The 14,298-nt window shown below is 47.8% G+C and overlaps 1 protein-coding gene across 1 annotated transcript in view; it reads left to right on the top strand.

Annotated features, from left to right (window-relative positions):
• Positions 1–13,461, top strand: part of WLS (Wnt ligand secretion mediator) — a 36,827-nt gene extending 23,366 nt beyond the window's left edge. The window contains exons 3-12 of the mRNA XM_040610740.1: positions 1,658–1,782; positions 2,953–3,114; positions 4,060–4,196; positions 4,568–4,736; positions 4,923–5,020; positions 5,178–5,241; positions 6,101–6,244; positions 7,878–7,961; positions 9,424–9,577; positions 10,107–13,461. Of these exons, the coding sequence (XP_040466674.1) occupies positions 1,658–1,782; positions 2,953–3,114; positions 4,060–4,196; positions 4,568–4,736; positions 4,923–5,020; positions 5,178–5,241; positions 6,101–6,244; positions 7,878–7,961; positions 9,424–9,577; positions 10,107–10,216 (1,247 nt within the window). The 3' untranslated portion in view covers positions 10,217–13,461. The remainder of the gene's footprint in view (positions 1–1,657; positions 1,783–2,952; positions 3,115–4,059; positions 4,197–4,567; positions 4,737–4,922; positions 5,021–5,177; positions 5,242–6,100; positions 6,245–7,877; positions 7,962–9,423; positions 9,578–10,106) is intronic.
• The last annotated feature ends 837 nt before the right edge of the window (positions 13,462–14,298 follow it).

Genomic DNA, 14,298 nt, shown 5'->3' with positions numbered 1-14,298 from the left:
TGCTTTTCCAGCAGCTGTGGCTCTCGGAGTTTGGTGATCTGGTGGTGAAAAAAGGGTAAGTTGTAGTATGCACGTGCTTGTTTCAGAACGTGTTCCTCTTTCAGAGCCCTCTCTGGGACCTGTGCCTGGTAAATAGAAGGGTTTTACATCTGGTAGAGCTGGTACAGACTTGCCTCAGGTTTTCAAAGCATATTTGTGTTGGTACTTGGCAGGCTTCAGCTGCTCCATTTCATGAACTTGCTCGGTTATGGTGCCTAAATATGTGTGTTCCAGCCCCACTTCCTTCTTGCAATGACCTCCTGGCAGCATCCTGGCAAAAGCATATCTGAGGGCAGTTATATCCCATACTGTCACTGTCAGCATGTCCAGGAAAGGATGAACTGACTGTTTCCACACAGATTTGATGCAGCAGCCTTATCTGGGCGTATAAACTCCGTGTGTGTTTATTGACGTGCAAGTTAGTGCATCTGTAAAGGCAGAAACAAGTCGGTACTGGTGTGGGCCTGGAGTCTTATGTAGAAGTCTTATTCAAAAGTCTTATGTAGAATGACTGAAGCTAAACAAAACATACAGAAAACATCAACTCCATCGTGTGTGGTAGTTTCTGAGGTTTTTACAGCAAGACCAGCGTATCTAAACTTCAGGGTGTTTATTGTCTTTTTAAAGGAACTTTGTGTAGCGTTTTCTTGTTACTCTGGAGACCCTGGCTTACCTTTTCAGAGCAGAGGACCCTAGCTGTGGGCAATTTTGAAGCAATTTGTACTTTTGTTGATGCGTTTTGACTTCTCCCAGCAGTGCCTTTCCCTGCCTCCTCCCTTCCCATCCCACCTAAAGGCCTCTGTGACCCTTTGTGTTTCTTTCACTTCACATCTGTCTGGTAGAATACATCTTTAAGGGGTGAATTCTAGATAGACCTTTTTATTCAAGATGTTAGGCTTCAGTGTTCAAGGATGGTGAACCTACAGCCAGAAGAAACTGAAGGTTGCACTGATAGATGACTTCTGCTATCATGCTTAAGTGAGCAAAATGCACCATTAGTTGCATGGTTTCTCCTTTATACAGTTCTTCTAACCATATACAGTTGTATACGTCATCTTTTTTGTGGTTTTCTGTAACTAAACACTGTTTCAATGTTGATGTAAAGCCAATGCTGTAATGTAATATAGTTGTTCCCTGAAGCAAAGGACCGATTGCACACCCTTGCATTGCCTGCAGAAGGTAGAAGCCTGTCTTATTGTCCCTCCTCTAACCCACACTGAAAAGGCTGCTGGATTGCTTCTTGGCTTACTGTCTACCTCTGCAGCTGTCTAGGTTCCAGTTCTATGGTTATTGAACGATAAAAATGAGTTATTGTTTCTAATGCTATATGAATAAATAATGCTCTCACCCACAACCATAACATAAGCTGTAAGTCATGGTATGTTAGAAAGATATCAGACTTGTATGAGCAGTAAAAATTCTATCTCCTCTCTGGTAGAGAAGAAAAATGTTTTGAAAAAGGTAACTTGATCTGTATTGTTTGGAATGCAAAAATTTCCGTTCCCCTCCATAGCTGTGTGCCTCTCAGAGGTCCTTTTGGTGTCTAGAGGCTCTCCCACCCTTCTGATGTGCTGTACCGTTCCTCTCTAACGAGCCTGATGTCTCCTTACTCTCGCAGAAGAAAACGCAGAAATTACCCTGGATGTGTCATTAGCATATCGCGATGGCGTGTTTGATGATTGGGAAGAAATAGCACATGCGATAGAGATCAGGAAGCTGAAATGCACCTTTGGCTCACCAAAAGTAAGATGTTTTGATGATGCTGGAGGTAGGGGGAGGTGTGGGAGTGTGGTGGGAGTTGTCCTCTTCCTTTCCTTCATGGTGCTTCCTGGAAGCTCCAAGTTGTTCAATCATAACTTTCAAATGTGTCACCTTTCTTGTGGCTCAAAATCTTTGAAAACCTGATGAGCTTCTCACATGCAGTTGGTTCTGTTTGGCAATGCAAGAGAATGGGATGAAGTTGGAGGTAGACTTAAAGCCTAGGAAGAAAACGTGTGAGGTGTTGCAGAGGTGTTGGCTGGAACTCAAATGCTTCATGATCTGTATACCCCAAACCATCCTAGAGAACTTGGACCTTTCCATCTTGAGCTTCTGTGATGGACAAAACCTTGTTCTTCAGGAGTGGCAAGGAAATAGCCCACCATTGGCACTGCAGCACTCAAAGAATCTGAAGAGGTGGGGCGAGAGTTTTCTAAAATAACTTCTTGATGCCTCAAGCTTCAAAGCTTAGGAGCAGAGAGCATAGCTAGCAGTTGAGAACTGAGCATCTTGTTTAAAGATGTTTCTTTTTGTGCTGCAGACTGTAATTTCTGTGCATAAGTTAATCTGGTATCTCTTCGCCATGCCATGTTTTTCAGCTGTGTGTCTTGTTCTCCCATTTCACAGCCCCTTTCAGCCACCCACTTATGTCTCCAGTAATGCCTGTTCTCTTTCATACAGCCACATACACACAGTAAATACATGTGAGGTGCAGAGGGACTATTGCTAGCAAAACAGGGCTTAAGAAACTCCACATCCAGACATGTGTGAGGGGGTTATTCTGGTTTATTCCAGAATTTATTCTTTGTTTTCTGGCTGAAGTTGTCCTTGTTGAGGGAAGAGGCTCAGATCCCAAAGTAGCTTTTCGTCTTGGAAGGCTCCCTTGGCTTTAAGAGTATTCAAGAGCCTGAAACGTGAACCTGCTTGAGCTAAAAAGCTATTGACTCAACACCCCAAAACAATCAGAAACTTGAGGGAAAATGTCTTCAAGCCACTGATTGCACAGGCTCTCCCCAGACGAAGGTTGGAGTTGGGAAACAGGCTCTCGGTGCTAGCGAGGGCCCAGCTGAGGGCTTTTGCAGGCCCTCGCCGCAGAGGGTGAGCTGCTCCGCCCGGGGCTGACCGCTGTGGTGCTGCTCTGTGCCCTTTCGCTAGACCCTGGAGTCTGAAGGCCGTCACTACGACTGTGACTTCCTTCCTTTCATGGAGATCGGCAGCGTGGCCCACAAGTACTACCTCATCAACATCCGTCTGCCCGTGAACGAGAGGAAGGGCATTAACGTGGGCATTGGGGAAATCAAGGATATCCGCCTCGTGGTAAGTGTCCGTCTTGCTTCTGTCCACGATGTCTGCCTGGGGGCTGCTGCAGCTCCTTTCTAGATCTCCCCTTTGATCTGCAGCAAGGTCTTGCTCTTCGTCATGACCAGCTCCTGCCTGCAAATGTAACTTTCCTCCTTCCCAAGGGATACTTTCTTAGACTGCTGTCTTCTGAGTGCCCTCCTCAAGCCTTGAGCAGTGCCACCTTCCTGCACTGCCCTGTGACCACCTCTGGAGCTGAGCTCTCCCCACGGCTCCAAGGGCTCCCCTGGGTCCTCCTCCCCACCGCCATCTGGCTTGGGTGCAGAGTCCTCCACCCGATTAAGCCTCTCGCAGGTAGGAGCTGAGGAGAAACAGAACAGCAGGGTTCAGAGGGGACCTGTCTGTCTTGGAGTTGGATGTGGCCATGCAGTTGTTTGGGATGGCTGTCCACTATCCTTGCTCGTGCCCTCCCTTGAGGCTTGGTGACCATGGGTGCTTTTGCCAGCTGGAAAACCTCTCACCACAGTCCTCTCAGCAGCAGCAGCAGTGAGCCAACCGGCTGTGGTGGCTGCAGACAGCAGTGGGAGGGCATGTGTCTGGAGAAATGCATTAATTTGGCTGATGCTTTTCCCACCAGTGGTGACTTGGCTCCATGAGTGTGTTGTTACTTTTCTGAGAGCAATTCTGCCAGCTTTCTCACGCTGTGTCAGAGTACCCCTCTCGCAGCTGCTCTCCACCTTGCAGTGGAAGCTCTGTGTGCTGGTATCTGTTTCCAGGACCTTTGAAGCCTGCTGAGATGCCTGGGTGCTGGTAGGCACCTGCTCCCTTTCCTGCACTGGACAAACCACATCTTTCAAAGAGTAGTTGTGTCCATGTGTGCTTGCGTGTACTGCCATGCGTGTGCCTCTCCTGTAAGGAGAAGCGTGGAGTAATGATGTTGCATTCCACCATGGTTTTCCTTAGGGCATCCACCAAAATGGAGGCTTTACAAAGGTGTGGTTCGCCATGAAGACCTTCCTCACCCCCAGCATTTTAATTATCATGGTGTGGTACTGGAGACGGATCACGCTGATGACACGCGCTCCTGTCCTGCTGGAGAAGTGAGTAGGGGCTCACGCGCTGGCTAAGGTGACCCTCAAGCAAGAGGACCCTGACCAAGGTGGTTGTTGCTCCCAGGTGGTTTGAGGAGGCAGGAATGGTGCCTTCTCTGTCCGCTGCCTCCATCCAGGCATACTGGGAGGAGGAGATCTCAATAGCTTCTCTTTTCTTTCCCACTAAACCCACATAGAATGAGGAGCTGTTTGCCTGTGGCTGCTCGGAGGGGCTTAGTCCTGGAGGGGTTGCTGGCAGGAGGTGATGCCACCCAAACAGTGCTGGATTTTCTTCTGTTGCTCTTCATGCACAGCTTTGGTTTCTGGGGGTATGTCCTTGCATTGCAAACTGGAAAGAGATGGTGTTTCTGCCTCTCCAGGGTGATCTTTGCTCTGGGAATTTCCATGACGTTCATTAACATCCCCGTGGAGTGGTTTTCCATTGGATTTGACTGGACTTGGATGCTGCTCTTCGGAGACATTCGACAAGGCATTTTCTATGCCATGCTCCTGTCATTTTGGATCATCTTCTGTGGGGAGCACATGATGGTGGGTGCAACACAGAAAGGAAGGTGGTTTCCAGCCCCACTTGCAGCAGTATGTGGCAACTTCCTTGTACTTACTGAGTGCTGGAAACGTTGCTGTGGGGACTTAGACCACATGAGAGGACTTCACACTAACTTTGCTTTTTCCTTTTTTCTCCTCCTCCTCCCCACCTTGTGAACCTCTGATTAGGACCAGAATGAGCGGAATCGTCTCTCGGGGTACTGGAAGCAGGTTGGACCCATAGCTGTCGGCTCCTTCTGCCTCTTCATCTTTGACATGTGTGAGAGGTAGGTGCAGCACTGCTCCCCAGGGTGAGCCTTCCATCTCATCTCCTCTCCTGCACTGGAAAGCAGCATGGCTGGCTCTTTCCAGGCTGCAGAGCGGATGTGGGGCTCTCCAAGCCTGCTGGCTTCTGTGGCAGCTTGGTGTTTTCTCTCTTTGCAGGGGAGTGCAGCTGAAGAACCCCTTCTACAGCATCTGGACCACTGAAGTTGGCACAGAGCTGGCTGTATCCTTCGACTCAGCTCGGGGCAGGCTTAGTCTGCATCGATAGGAGGGGGAGATACCTGTGGGTTTGGGAAGCCCTCCTCCTTTTGGCAGGCTGGGACTGGGGACGAGGGGGGCTCGAGTGCTGTGAGAGATGCTAGTGTCATTGGGAAGAAGCAGTCCTGGCTGGCTGGGAGCTGGGTACCTCTGGGGACTAGTGCTGTGCTCAGAGAAGTCACTGGAGAACTGAACATCTCCTCAAGTTGTCTGAGATTTGGGGGAAGGCACAGGGGATTTAGGTCCTGGATGTCACTGCAGTAACTGCAGAGCCCACACCGCTCCAGCGGCGCCCGCTCTGCCTCCCCCCAACCCCAGCTGCGACAGCATCTGCTCCAGGCCCTCCATTTGCTGCCATTGCCCCAGCACATGTTGCTGAGGCATTTCCATGAATTCCCCTCTCGGGTGCTGCCGGAGGAGCTTGCCTCGCTGCCGTTAATTTTGATTACTGGGCTGAGATAAGCTAATGCAATTAGTCCCTTCCACAGCATCCAGCCCTCTTCCAGGAGCCCCTCTGAAGGTCGTTGGGGGGTGACTGCTCCCCAGACCTCCTCTGCAGCTGCCACCCAGGCAGGCGTTTCGGTGTGCTACCCCTCCTCGCTGCCGTGCCAAGTGCTGGGGGACACTGGACTGGAGCTCCCACAAAGCCAGGGTCTCACGCAGCACTGCCTTGATCGCGGGCAGGCTGCCATCCTGAGTGATTGCTGCCCACTAGAAGTTTAAGTATGATCTTCAGGATATAAAAATAAGTAAATCACCTGAATAATGCTTTTTATTATTTCTGTTTAGCTCATACTGTTTTTCTCTTAACTTGTGCTGCCCAGATGGCCTTTATTATAGTCGCAGGAATCTGCTTGTGTCTCTATTTTCTCTTCCTGTGTTTTATGGTCTTTCAAGTGTTCCGAAACATCAGTGGAAAGCAGTCAAGCCTCCCAGCCATGAGCAAGGCTCGCCGGCTTCATTACGAGGTAATGTCCCTCCTTGTTGGACAAATGCTTTATTTTTATAACACATTTTTGACCTCAAAGTCTATTCTGAGACTTTGTCTATTCTGAATTGGAAGATCTGATCGGTATCAGCTTTCTTGTATTGCTCAAATCCCCTAAATGCCTTTCTGTTTGACTGTCATGAAGCTGCTGCTTTATTCAGGTCTCTAGTCCTAGCTCTCCTTTCCCATGAGTAGTTGTCATCTTCCAGCTTACTGAACAGTGTTGGAGGATAGAAGAAAATGGCCCAAATTACCATCTAAATTACTGTGTTCTGTAAGCACATCAGTTCCCCGTACCTCCAGTTCTTCTCCTGTAATATTAATTGCTGTGTTTAATGGAAAGTGTTGCTCAGACTACCCTGTTTTCCCATGGTTTGAATTTGGATTTTTGGGGTTGTCTTTTCCTAACCAAGTTGCAGGAGGGAAACTGTCCTCCTAGGATCAAGCTGCAAAGTGTTCAGCCCCTTATCTCTGCTTTTAGCCTGTGATTTTTTTATGTTGTTTCTGTCCTAGCTGTCTCTAACTGCTGCAAAACGTGAGGAGCTCACTTCAAGGGCTTAAGCTGAGAGGGCCTGTTGTTTGCGTGGGTGTGTAAATATTTATCACCAATGTTGTTCTGTTAAATGACGGTCACTTCTGATTTAAACAAGTCCCTTACCACCCATCAGGAATGCATGTAAAAAAAATAGAAAATTGGACTTGAGAGAATTTGAAGACAGTATTAGCATTTTTTCCATCTTTCCCTTAACAAAAGGCACAGGACTTCAGCTCATGTTGTAGAGCTGCTGCTGCCGTGCTCTACATAGAAACATCTGGCAAGCATGAATCTGATCTGGAAAAGTTAAATTAATAGCCATTTGTTGTCACAGTGTGGCATAGTAATTACGCACACTGACATTTCCACCAAAATTCCAGAAACAGGTTAAAAAAACCTACACACACAAAAAAAAAAACCAAAACCAAAAGAATTTGTAAGTAAAAACGTAAAACTAGGAAAAGCCAGTCCGGTATGCAGTCAGATTCCCAACCAAGTGATCCTGAGCCATAGTTTGGCTTATCTACATTATTCTGTAATAGCCAGCGTCGTTTTGACGAGCGTTGGAAATCGCTGCAGTTTCCTCCCAGACAGACTCTGGAGGTGAGGATTAGTCTGGTACGGACCCAGTACCCACACTGCAGAAACACCGACGCGTCTTGCTAAGCCATGCAAACTTTCTGCCAATGTTTGTTTTACAAAAGCTGCAAACTATTAGGCTGGCTCCTAGTGAAACCCATGCCTTACACTGACCTGCCTGCTCTTCCACGTTAACTCTTGGTAAATCAGTCACAAAAAGCAAATGTAATGGAAAGCCAGAGCTGTCCAGACATGCACACCCCGCTCGGAGCATCCAGGAGGAATGCAGACGTGTGGGGAGCGGAGAATATGGGCTGTCGTGAACACGGCGCAGAGGAGTGGGTGGAGGTTGTTTTGCTTTGGGGTTTCGTGGGTTGGACCCTTTTTTTTTCTTTGTCTTTTTTTTTTTTTTTTAATGCTTGTGTCTTGTATGTACTAAAACCAAAAATGGGTTTTGTGGATTCTGTTAATGTGACCGGTGACATTTCTCTCTAAGCAGGGGCTGATTTTTAGGTTCAAGTTCCTGATGCTCATTACTCTGGCTTGTGCAGCAATGACAGTCATCTTCTTCATCGTGAGCCAGGTGAGTGGTGACTTGGCTTCCTCTGAGAACATCAGCCTCCAGTTCCCTAGCCGCTAACAACAGCTTGCTTGGTGTCCAGACAAGGCATGCCTGTTACAAGAAGATTTGCTAAGTTGCTTTTTAAGAAGTTGTTTTTATTTATTTGAAGCACTACCACAAAACTGCTCGGGCTGAAGCCTTCAAAGGCCTTCAGCTCACATCAAGGTTTGGGGCTGTGCTCTTCCAAGTATCAGCTAACACAGTTTGGTCATTTCCGAGAACTCAGCAAGAGGAGAAATGTTCTGTTCACATTGAAAGAATCCGGTGGCTTTGTATGCCCACAGAGAAAGAACAGAACTCAACCTTCCCTGGGTTGACTTTGCAACCCTGCTGTTCCCAGCCATATCTGTACCTATTTATTCTGGGCTCCGGTGCAGTTTCTGTACAAATGAGCTTATGTTGCTACTTAAATGTCCTTTGATGGTTTGCTCCAAGTGACTTTTCAGATTGCATCTGTTTCAAAGATGCCATTTGTGGTTGTTCCTAAGCATAGGCAGCTTGGAGCTTCAGGAGAGCCATGGGTACAGCCTCACAAGTCCAGTGTTGCAGAATTACAGGAGCAGTTTCTCCCTCACTGCACCACTTAGGCTTCAGGGGTACGTGGTGGGTCCCAATGCAAAATACAGTACCAGATGATTTTACTCTTAAAAACACCTCTGTTGGACTGAAGCAACAGTTTGAGCAATGCCACTTGGTGATCCGGTTCATTGCTGAGCATCGATGACCATCACTGCGTACGGGCAGAAGGTAAATCATCTTGTCCAGCGACTCTTTTTAAGCTAACTTAGTTTCCGTCTTTCCCCTTGTGTCTTTTACATTAACAGAGAGCCAACATTGCAGTGTGAACAGTCTGTATCTTCATTAGTATTAATGTTGATGATATTTTTGTACAACTTGACAAATCTCTGCATGTCTAAGGCTGATGCTGTCAGCCTAGGCCCCTCGCGTAAGACAGAAGCAGCCCGGCAGCATTCAGCACATTAGCTCTTCGCATTATTCATGATGGTTTTCCTTCTATAAAAGGTCTATTTATAGAAGTCTAATGTTTTCAGATGTAACTAGTTGTCTCCTAGGTACTGCCCTTTATGTGGCAGTCTTTGCTGAGCGCATCGCTTACAGCAGGGATATATTGCAGAACGTGAGAAATTTTGTCACATTTAAGACTGATGAATCAAAGTTAAGGAAATCCTGATGCGATCATTTCTTAAGGGCCATTTTTTCCCTGCAGATTGAGGCTGAAGAGGAGAATCCTAGCCTGACTTCTGCGTCACTTAGTCTGTTACACTCCATTTACTCGATCCTGTTGAATTGACACTGTTCTTATTGATTTACTCAGAGTTAGTGCTTAAGGGTGTCACTTCTGTATTGTTACAGAATTTGATCTTACTGACCAGCCCGTTTGTGGCTGCTTTCTCCCGGGCAGGTGACCGAAGGCCACTGGAAGTGGGGGGACATAACTATACAAGTGAACAGCGCCTTCTTCACTGGCATTTACGGGATGTGGAACCTCTATGTCTTTGCCCTGATGTTCCTATATGCACCGTCACACAAGAATTACGGTGAAGACCAGTCAAACGGTAAGTGCCTCTAAGTGATCTGAAGGCTCGATATAAAGTGGGTGATACTTCTGTGCATTGGGTTTTGTTGTTGTTGGCCAAAGTGCACATTCAGCACCTTGCAGTGTTATGCAAATGATGATTTGGTTTTCCTAGCAGACATTTTAGTTAATGACTAGGTTAGACAGGTTTGATTGTTCAGCCAAGGCTGTCTAAAACCTAAACGGTTTCTGTACTTTTAGCATTGCCTAGTTGTAATTGCATAGCTCAAATGGAGGGGCGACAAGAGGAGAAAATAGAAATCTGGGCAAGTGGAGAGAGGCAATGCTGTCAGATTCATTTATCAGCAGCCTTCAGTAGCACAGAAATCATCCTTTGGCGATATGCTTGTATTTAAATGACTGTAAATAAAAGCATTTACAGAAATGTTGCATAGGTCATAGCTCAGGTCGCTCCTGAAAGCCTGGGGGGACTAAATCAGATCTTTTGCTTTCTGATTGTCAAATATTTTATTGTGAGACCAGGCTAATGAAATAACTTTGTTTCTCAGGTGACCTGGGAGTAAACAGTGGGGAAGAGCTTCAGCTCACCACCACCATCACCCATGTGGACGGGCCCACAGAGGTTTATAAGCTGGCTCGCAAGGAGGCTCAGGAGTAACGCCGAGGTGGCCTCAGCTGGGACCCAGAGCAGGGTGGGGAGCAGAGGACAACCCAGTGTCCTTGGCAGGAGACCTCTCTGACTTAATTTGCTTCTCGAGCACCCCGTACCTAGTGTATTTTCACAGAGCAGTGACTCCAAGCAGAACGTTTGTAAACTCTTTAATATGGTGTAGTTATTTCTGGGGGGAGGGATATGTATATTGTGTTACACTCAAGCACGTAAAAACCGACTAGAAAAGCATTAAGGTTGCAAAGTCGTGCGTTCAGATGTTAGGAAGGGGCAGAGCTGACACTGGGCGGTTTTTATTTGTCTGTTGTGTGCCTGTGCATAAAGGTGGTGCAGGGAGCTCAGTCGGGGAGCACGTATTTGCTACTCCAAGTTTTCTTCATGTGTGCTTTACATGAGGTGTTGGTTGTGGAGAGGAACTAAAGTCTCATTGTAAAAACATTTAATTCCACCATCTATAATTGTATTGAACCTTGTTTGGAGTCTTTAGTACGGCTCTGCAGCAAGCCTCTGTCATCACTGAAGCGAAGCACAGCTGGGGAAAGGAGTAGATGGTTTGTAATGGGTGAGATTTTAGTAGAAGCAGCAATGTGCTTTCTCAGTAGGTTTTACGGTTGTTTGTTCGTGTAGGGGAATGTAAAAACTGGATGCCTGAGCTGAGCGGCAGGAGAAAGGAGCGCTCCTGTCCCGGGTTCCCACAGGTACTGGTCCCACAGCCAGCTCCTGCCTATTCTCAGCCCCTTTGGCTTCCATGGCTTTTGTTGTCTTCCTCCATCTTCTCTTTTTGTTACAGCTCATTCATTTTTATGCTGCTTAGGTGCCATGGGGAGAAGAGAAAGGCCGTGGGAGGGACGGTGCGTTCTCAGCTCCCGTGCCTGTGAGCTGGGCAGCCCCACTCCTCCTTGCACTGCTGGGATGGAGCACGCTTGGCAGAGCTAGATTCTCCCAGGGATTATCGGACTTGAAAAAAATCTATTTGTCATGCACTAATGTTGATGTTTGCTTTTCGGAGCAAAAGCAGACGATGAGGTTGCTCACCCCCGTGCTGTGCTTGGGCAGGTCTGGCTGTGAGGTGGTTGGCAGTGCAAGGGGAATGGGAACTGACCCGGGGCAGAGACTTAAACTGGACCGTGCTGGGGACCACTTAAGAGACATGTTGAATGGCAGGTACGGGAGGAAGCATGGCCAGAAAGGTCTGTGCTGCTCAGGGCACACCTTCCAGGGCCTGGAGGATTCAGAGGGCCTCCTTGGCTGGCATTAGTAAACATCTGTGTTAACTGCTAGTAACAGTAACTCAACCTCCCAGTTTTGTCCCTAAAAGCTAAGAATCTGCTACCGCTGTCTGTTGCTGAAGGGTCAGAGATTAGGGGAAGCTTCCAAAGCCGCTGGACAGGCAGTCGTAGCAGGTACTGGTAGAAGCACACTGGCCTGGAAGAAGGGACATGTTGTCCTCAGATTCTTACAACTTCTGAAATTACACATCAATTTTGAGAGTATTGAGGCTGCAAAATGGAAGTATAATAGGGAAATACCAGGCATGAGATCACCTATGAAACCTTAACCCATCTCTAGCCAGTGTGTGCGTTCCGACATGCAGTGAAAGCCCATTGCACGCTGGCTTCACTGTCACATTCACGTGTGTTTGTGGGTTCGGGGCTCTGGGCAGGAGCTGAGGCCATGCTGCTGTGGCTCCGGTTTGTACCGGGAGGTGCTGGTTCATCACGATCCCCACCCCAGCAAACGGCTCGCACTCGGCGATGCTGTGGCTGCCCAGCGTGCCCCAGCCTGCAAGCCCCCACCGCTGTTTGCACGCTGCCGCTCAGTTCAGCTCTAACCATCATCTCTGTCGCCATTTCAGGCAGGTTAGTAACGAAACACAGCACCAGCTCTCCTGGCCTCTTGCTTTCCTTTTCCCCACATTTCTTGAGGTGAGTCAACACCTCAGCTGGGGTGAGGTGTTCAGATAATTCTTCCTCATTTTCCCAGTCCACCAGGGAATGGGGCCAGAAGGCTAGCGACTGCCCCTCAGCTGTGTGTGGGGCCAGCTGGGCACCCCATCTCCTCGCCAGCCTTTCCCCAGAGGATTTCTCACAGGGTCTGCTGGCTGCACCAGGAGGTGCTGGGCTGTTACAATCCCAGTAAGAACAGCACTCTGTGGAGTAGAGTGTAAAATACCATTTACTGGAGCTCAACAGGATGAAGGAGAAGAGGGTAGCGCAGATAACCTTGCATCCTTTTGGTTGCTGGGAGCCCCAAGTTGTGCACCATCAGATGGGTCTCCGGGGTGTGGTGTGGCAGGCAGACCCCATCTGCAGAAGGGCTGCTCACATTTTGTTAAATGGAGCTACTACAGGATTTTCTTAGAAGGCAATTCTGTTCCTTGTTCTGTTCGCCCTCACAGGGATCCCCAGCTGCCCCTGGCAGCATCTCAGCCAGGATGCAGGGCCAGAGCCAAGGAGCGCTGAATGCATCACTTCGTGTGGAGTCCCTTGCGTGCTGCTGTGTCTGAGCATGTAAAGTCACTGTAGCACAGAAAATGTCCTAAACAGTACTTAAGGAGGTAGCTTTGGGTCATTTTGGATACTTGAACTGAAACACTAACCATTTTTTATAAGTTTGGGGTTGACAGTGCCCCTGTACTGAAAAGAAATGTGGTTTAAAAGAAAAGAAAAAAAAGGAGGGCACACTTACTGTATGTGGAATAAGTGCTGGGACCACACCTTCAACACAGATGGTGAAGGAAAATAAGTGTTGGTAGGTCCGAGCAGTGTTCCTACTTGCAGTGGTTGTTCAGTTACAAAGTGAATTACATTAACGCACATCATCATAACTCTGGCATGCTCCTGGCTGAGTGCTCGACTTTGCAACTTTAACATCCTTTTTATGTTGAGTTCTTACGTGATATTTATGTTGTTTCGATAGATGTGTCCATGGTTTCTTTTACAGCTTAGTATAACATTGCATTTTGTAAAGACTCCCTATAAATGGGGAGTTGCAGCTTTAAAACCAAATTTTGTGTCAAACACTAACAATTTGTTTATGGGGCGCGTGTATGTGTGTGTGGTTTTTTTATTTCTTATTTCCTAACCCCTACTCATATGTCTTGGAAATAGTCCCTGGGTCTTATTAAAATATATCCTTTTTTTGTTTAGGTTGAGTTCAGTTTTTACAGACTGCTTTAAGCAACCTGGAAAACGTGTAGTTTTGTTAATTTAAATAAAACATACAATATTGTGGATTTGTCGTCGGCCTGGTTCACTGATGGAGACTGCCTTCTGCTGTGATCTGGTTTGTTTTTATTTGGTCTTTCACTGCAGGCAGTTGCAAGTCACACAACTTGTTGCTGAGAAGAATGGTTGACTCACTTGGACAATTTTTTCCTGCTTCTCTCTCCGAATGCTTTGTGGTGCGGAGACATGGTGCTTCAATGCTGGTGGCTTTTGTGACTTTTAAAACCTTTGCTTTTGGACTAATTGTTAGCAGGGTGTCTCTGCCTAGTCTCTGGAGCATTGATTGCAGCTCCCTTCACCCAAAGAATGGGGTGCCGAGTCCCCTGTTCCCACCCGCCCCAGGCAGCTGGTCTCTTCCCATGGCAAAACACAACCGCTGGGTTTTCCTTCAGGCTCTGTCCTGTGGACCTGCCCGTTCCTGCCTGCCAGCCCTGGAGCTGTCACAGCTTTGCTGTGAACTTTGCCTGTTGGCTGTTACCCCACTGCGATGGCAATTTGGACATCCTCCATCTGCTGCTGTAAGTGAAGTCGGTGTGTCCTGCGCTCGGAGCCTGCTCTCCCCTGTGTTGGCTGCCTAAAATCCAGGGGGAGAAAAAAGGTTTCCCAAGGCTTGCGCTTAGAGTAATGGAGAACCTGATGACAACAGGTGAAGTTCCCATTGCAAAATGGGATGCTTTGATGAAAGGGCACACGAGAGGGGAACAGGGCTGCAGAGTTTTAGGCAGAGCCAGTGGCTCCATCTCTGCTGCTACCTGTGTTGGCTACAGCTTCACCACCACAGCGAGGAGCTAGGGCTGCTCAAAGACAAGCGAGAGGCTGTACAGCAGTTTCAGGATCTAATGA

Source organism: Falco naumanni, chromosome 11, assembly GCF_017639655.2.
Source record: "Falco naumanni isolate bFalNau1 chromosome 11, bFalNau1.pat, whole genome shotgun sequence".
Taxonomy (NCBI): domain Eukaryota; kingdom Metazoa; phylum Chordata; class Aves; order Falconiformes; family Falconidae; genus Falco; species Falco naumanni.
Note: the sequence above shows the minus strand (reverse complement) of the source record. Positions and strands in the feature narration are given on the sequence as shown.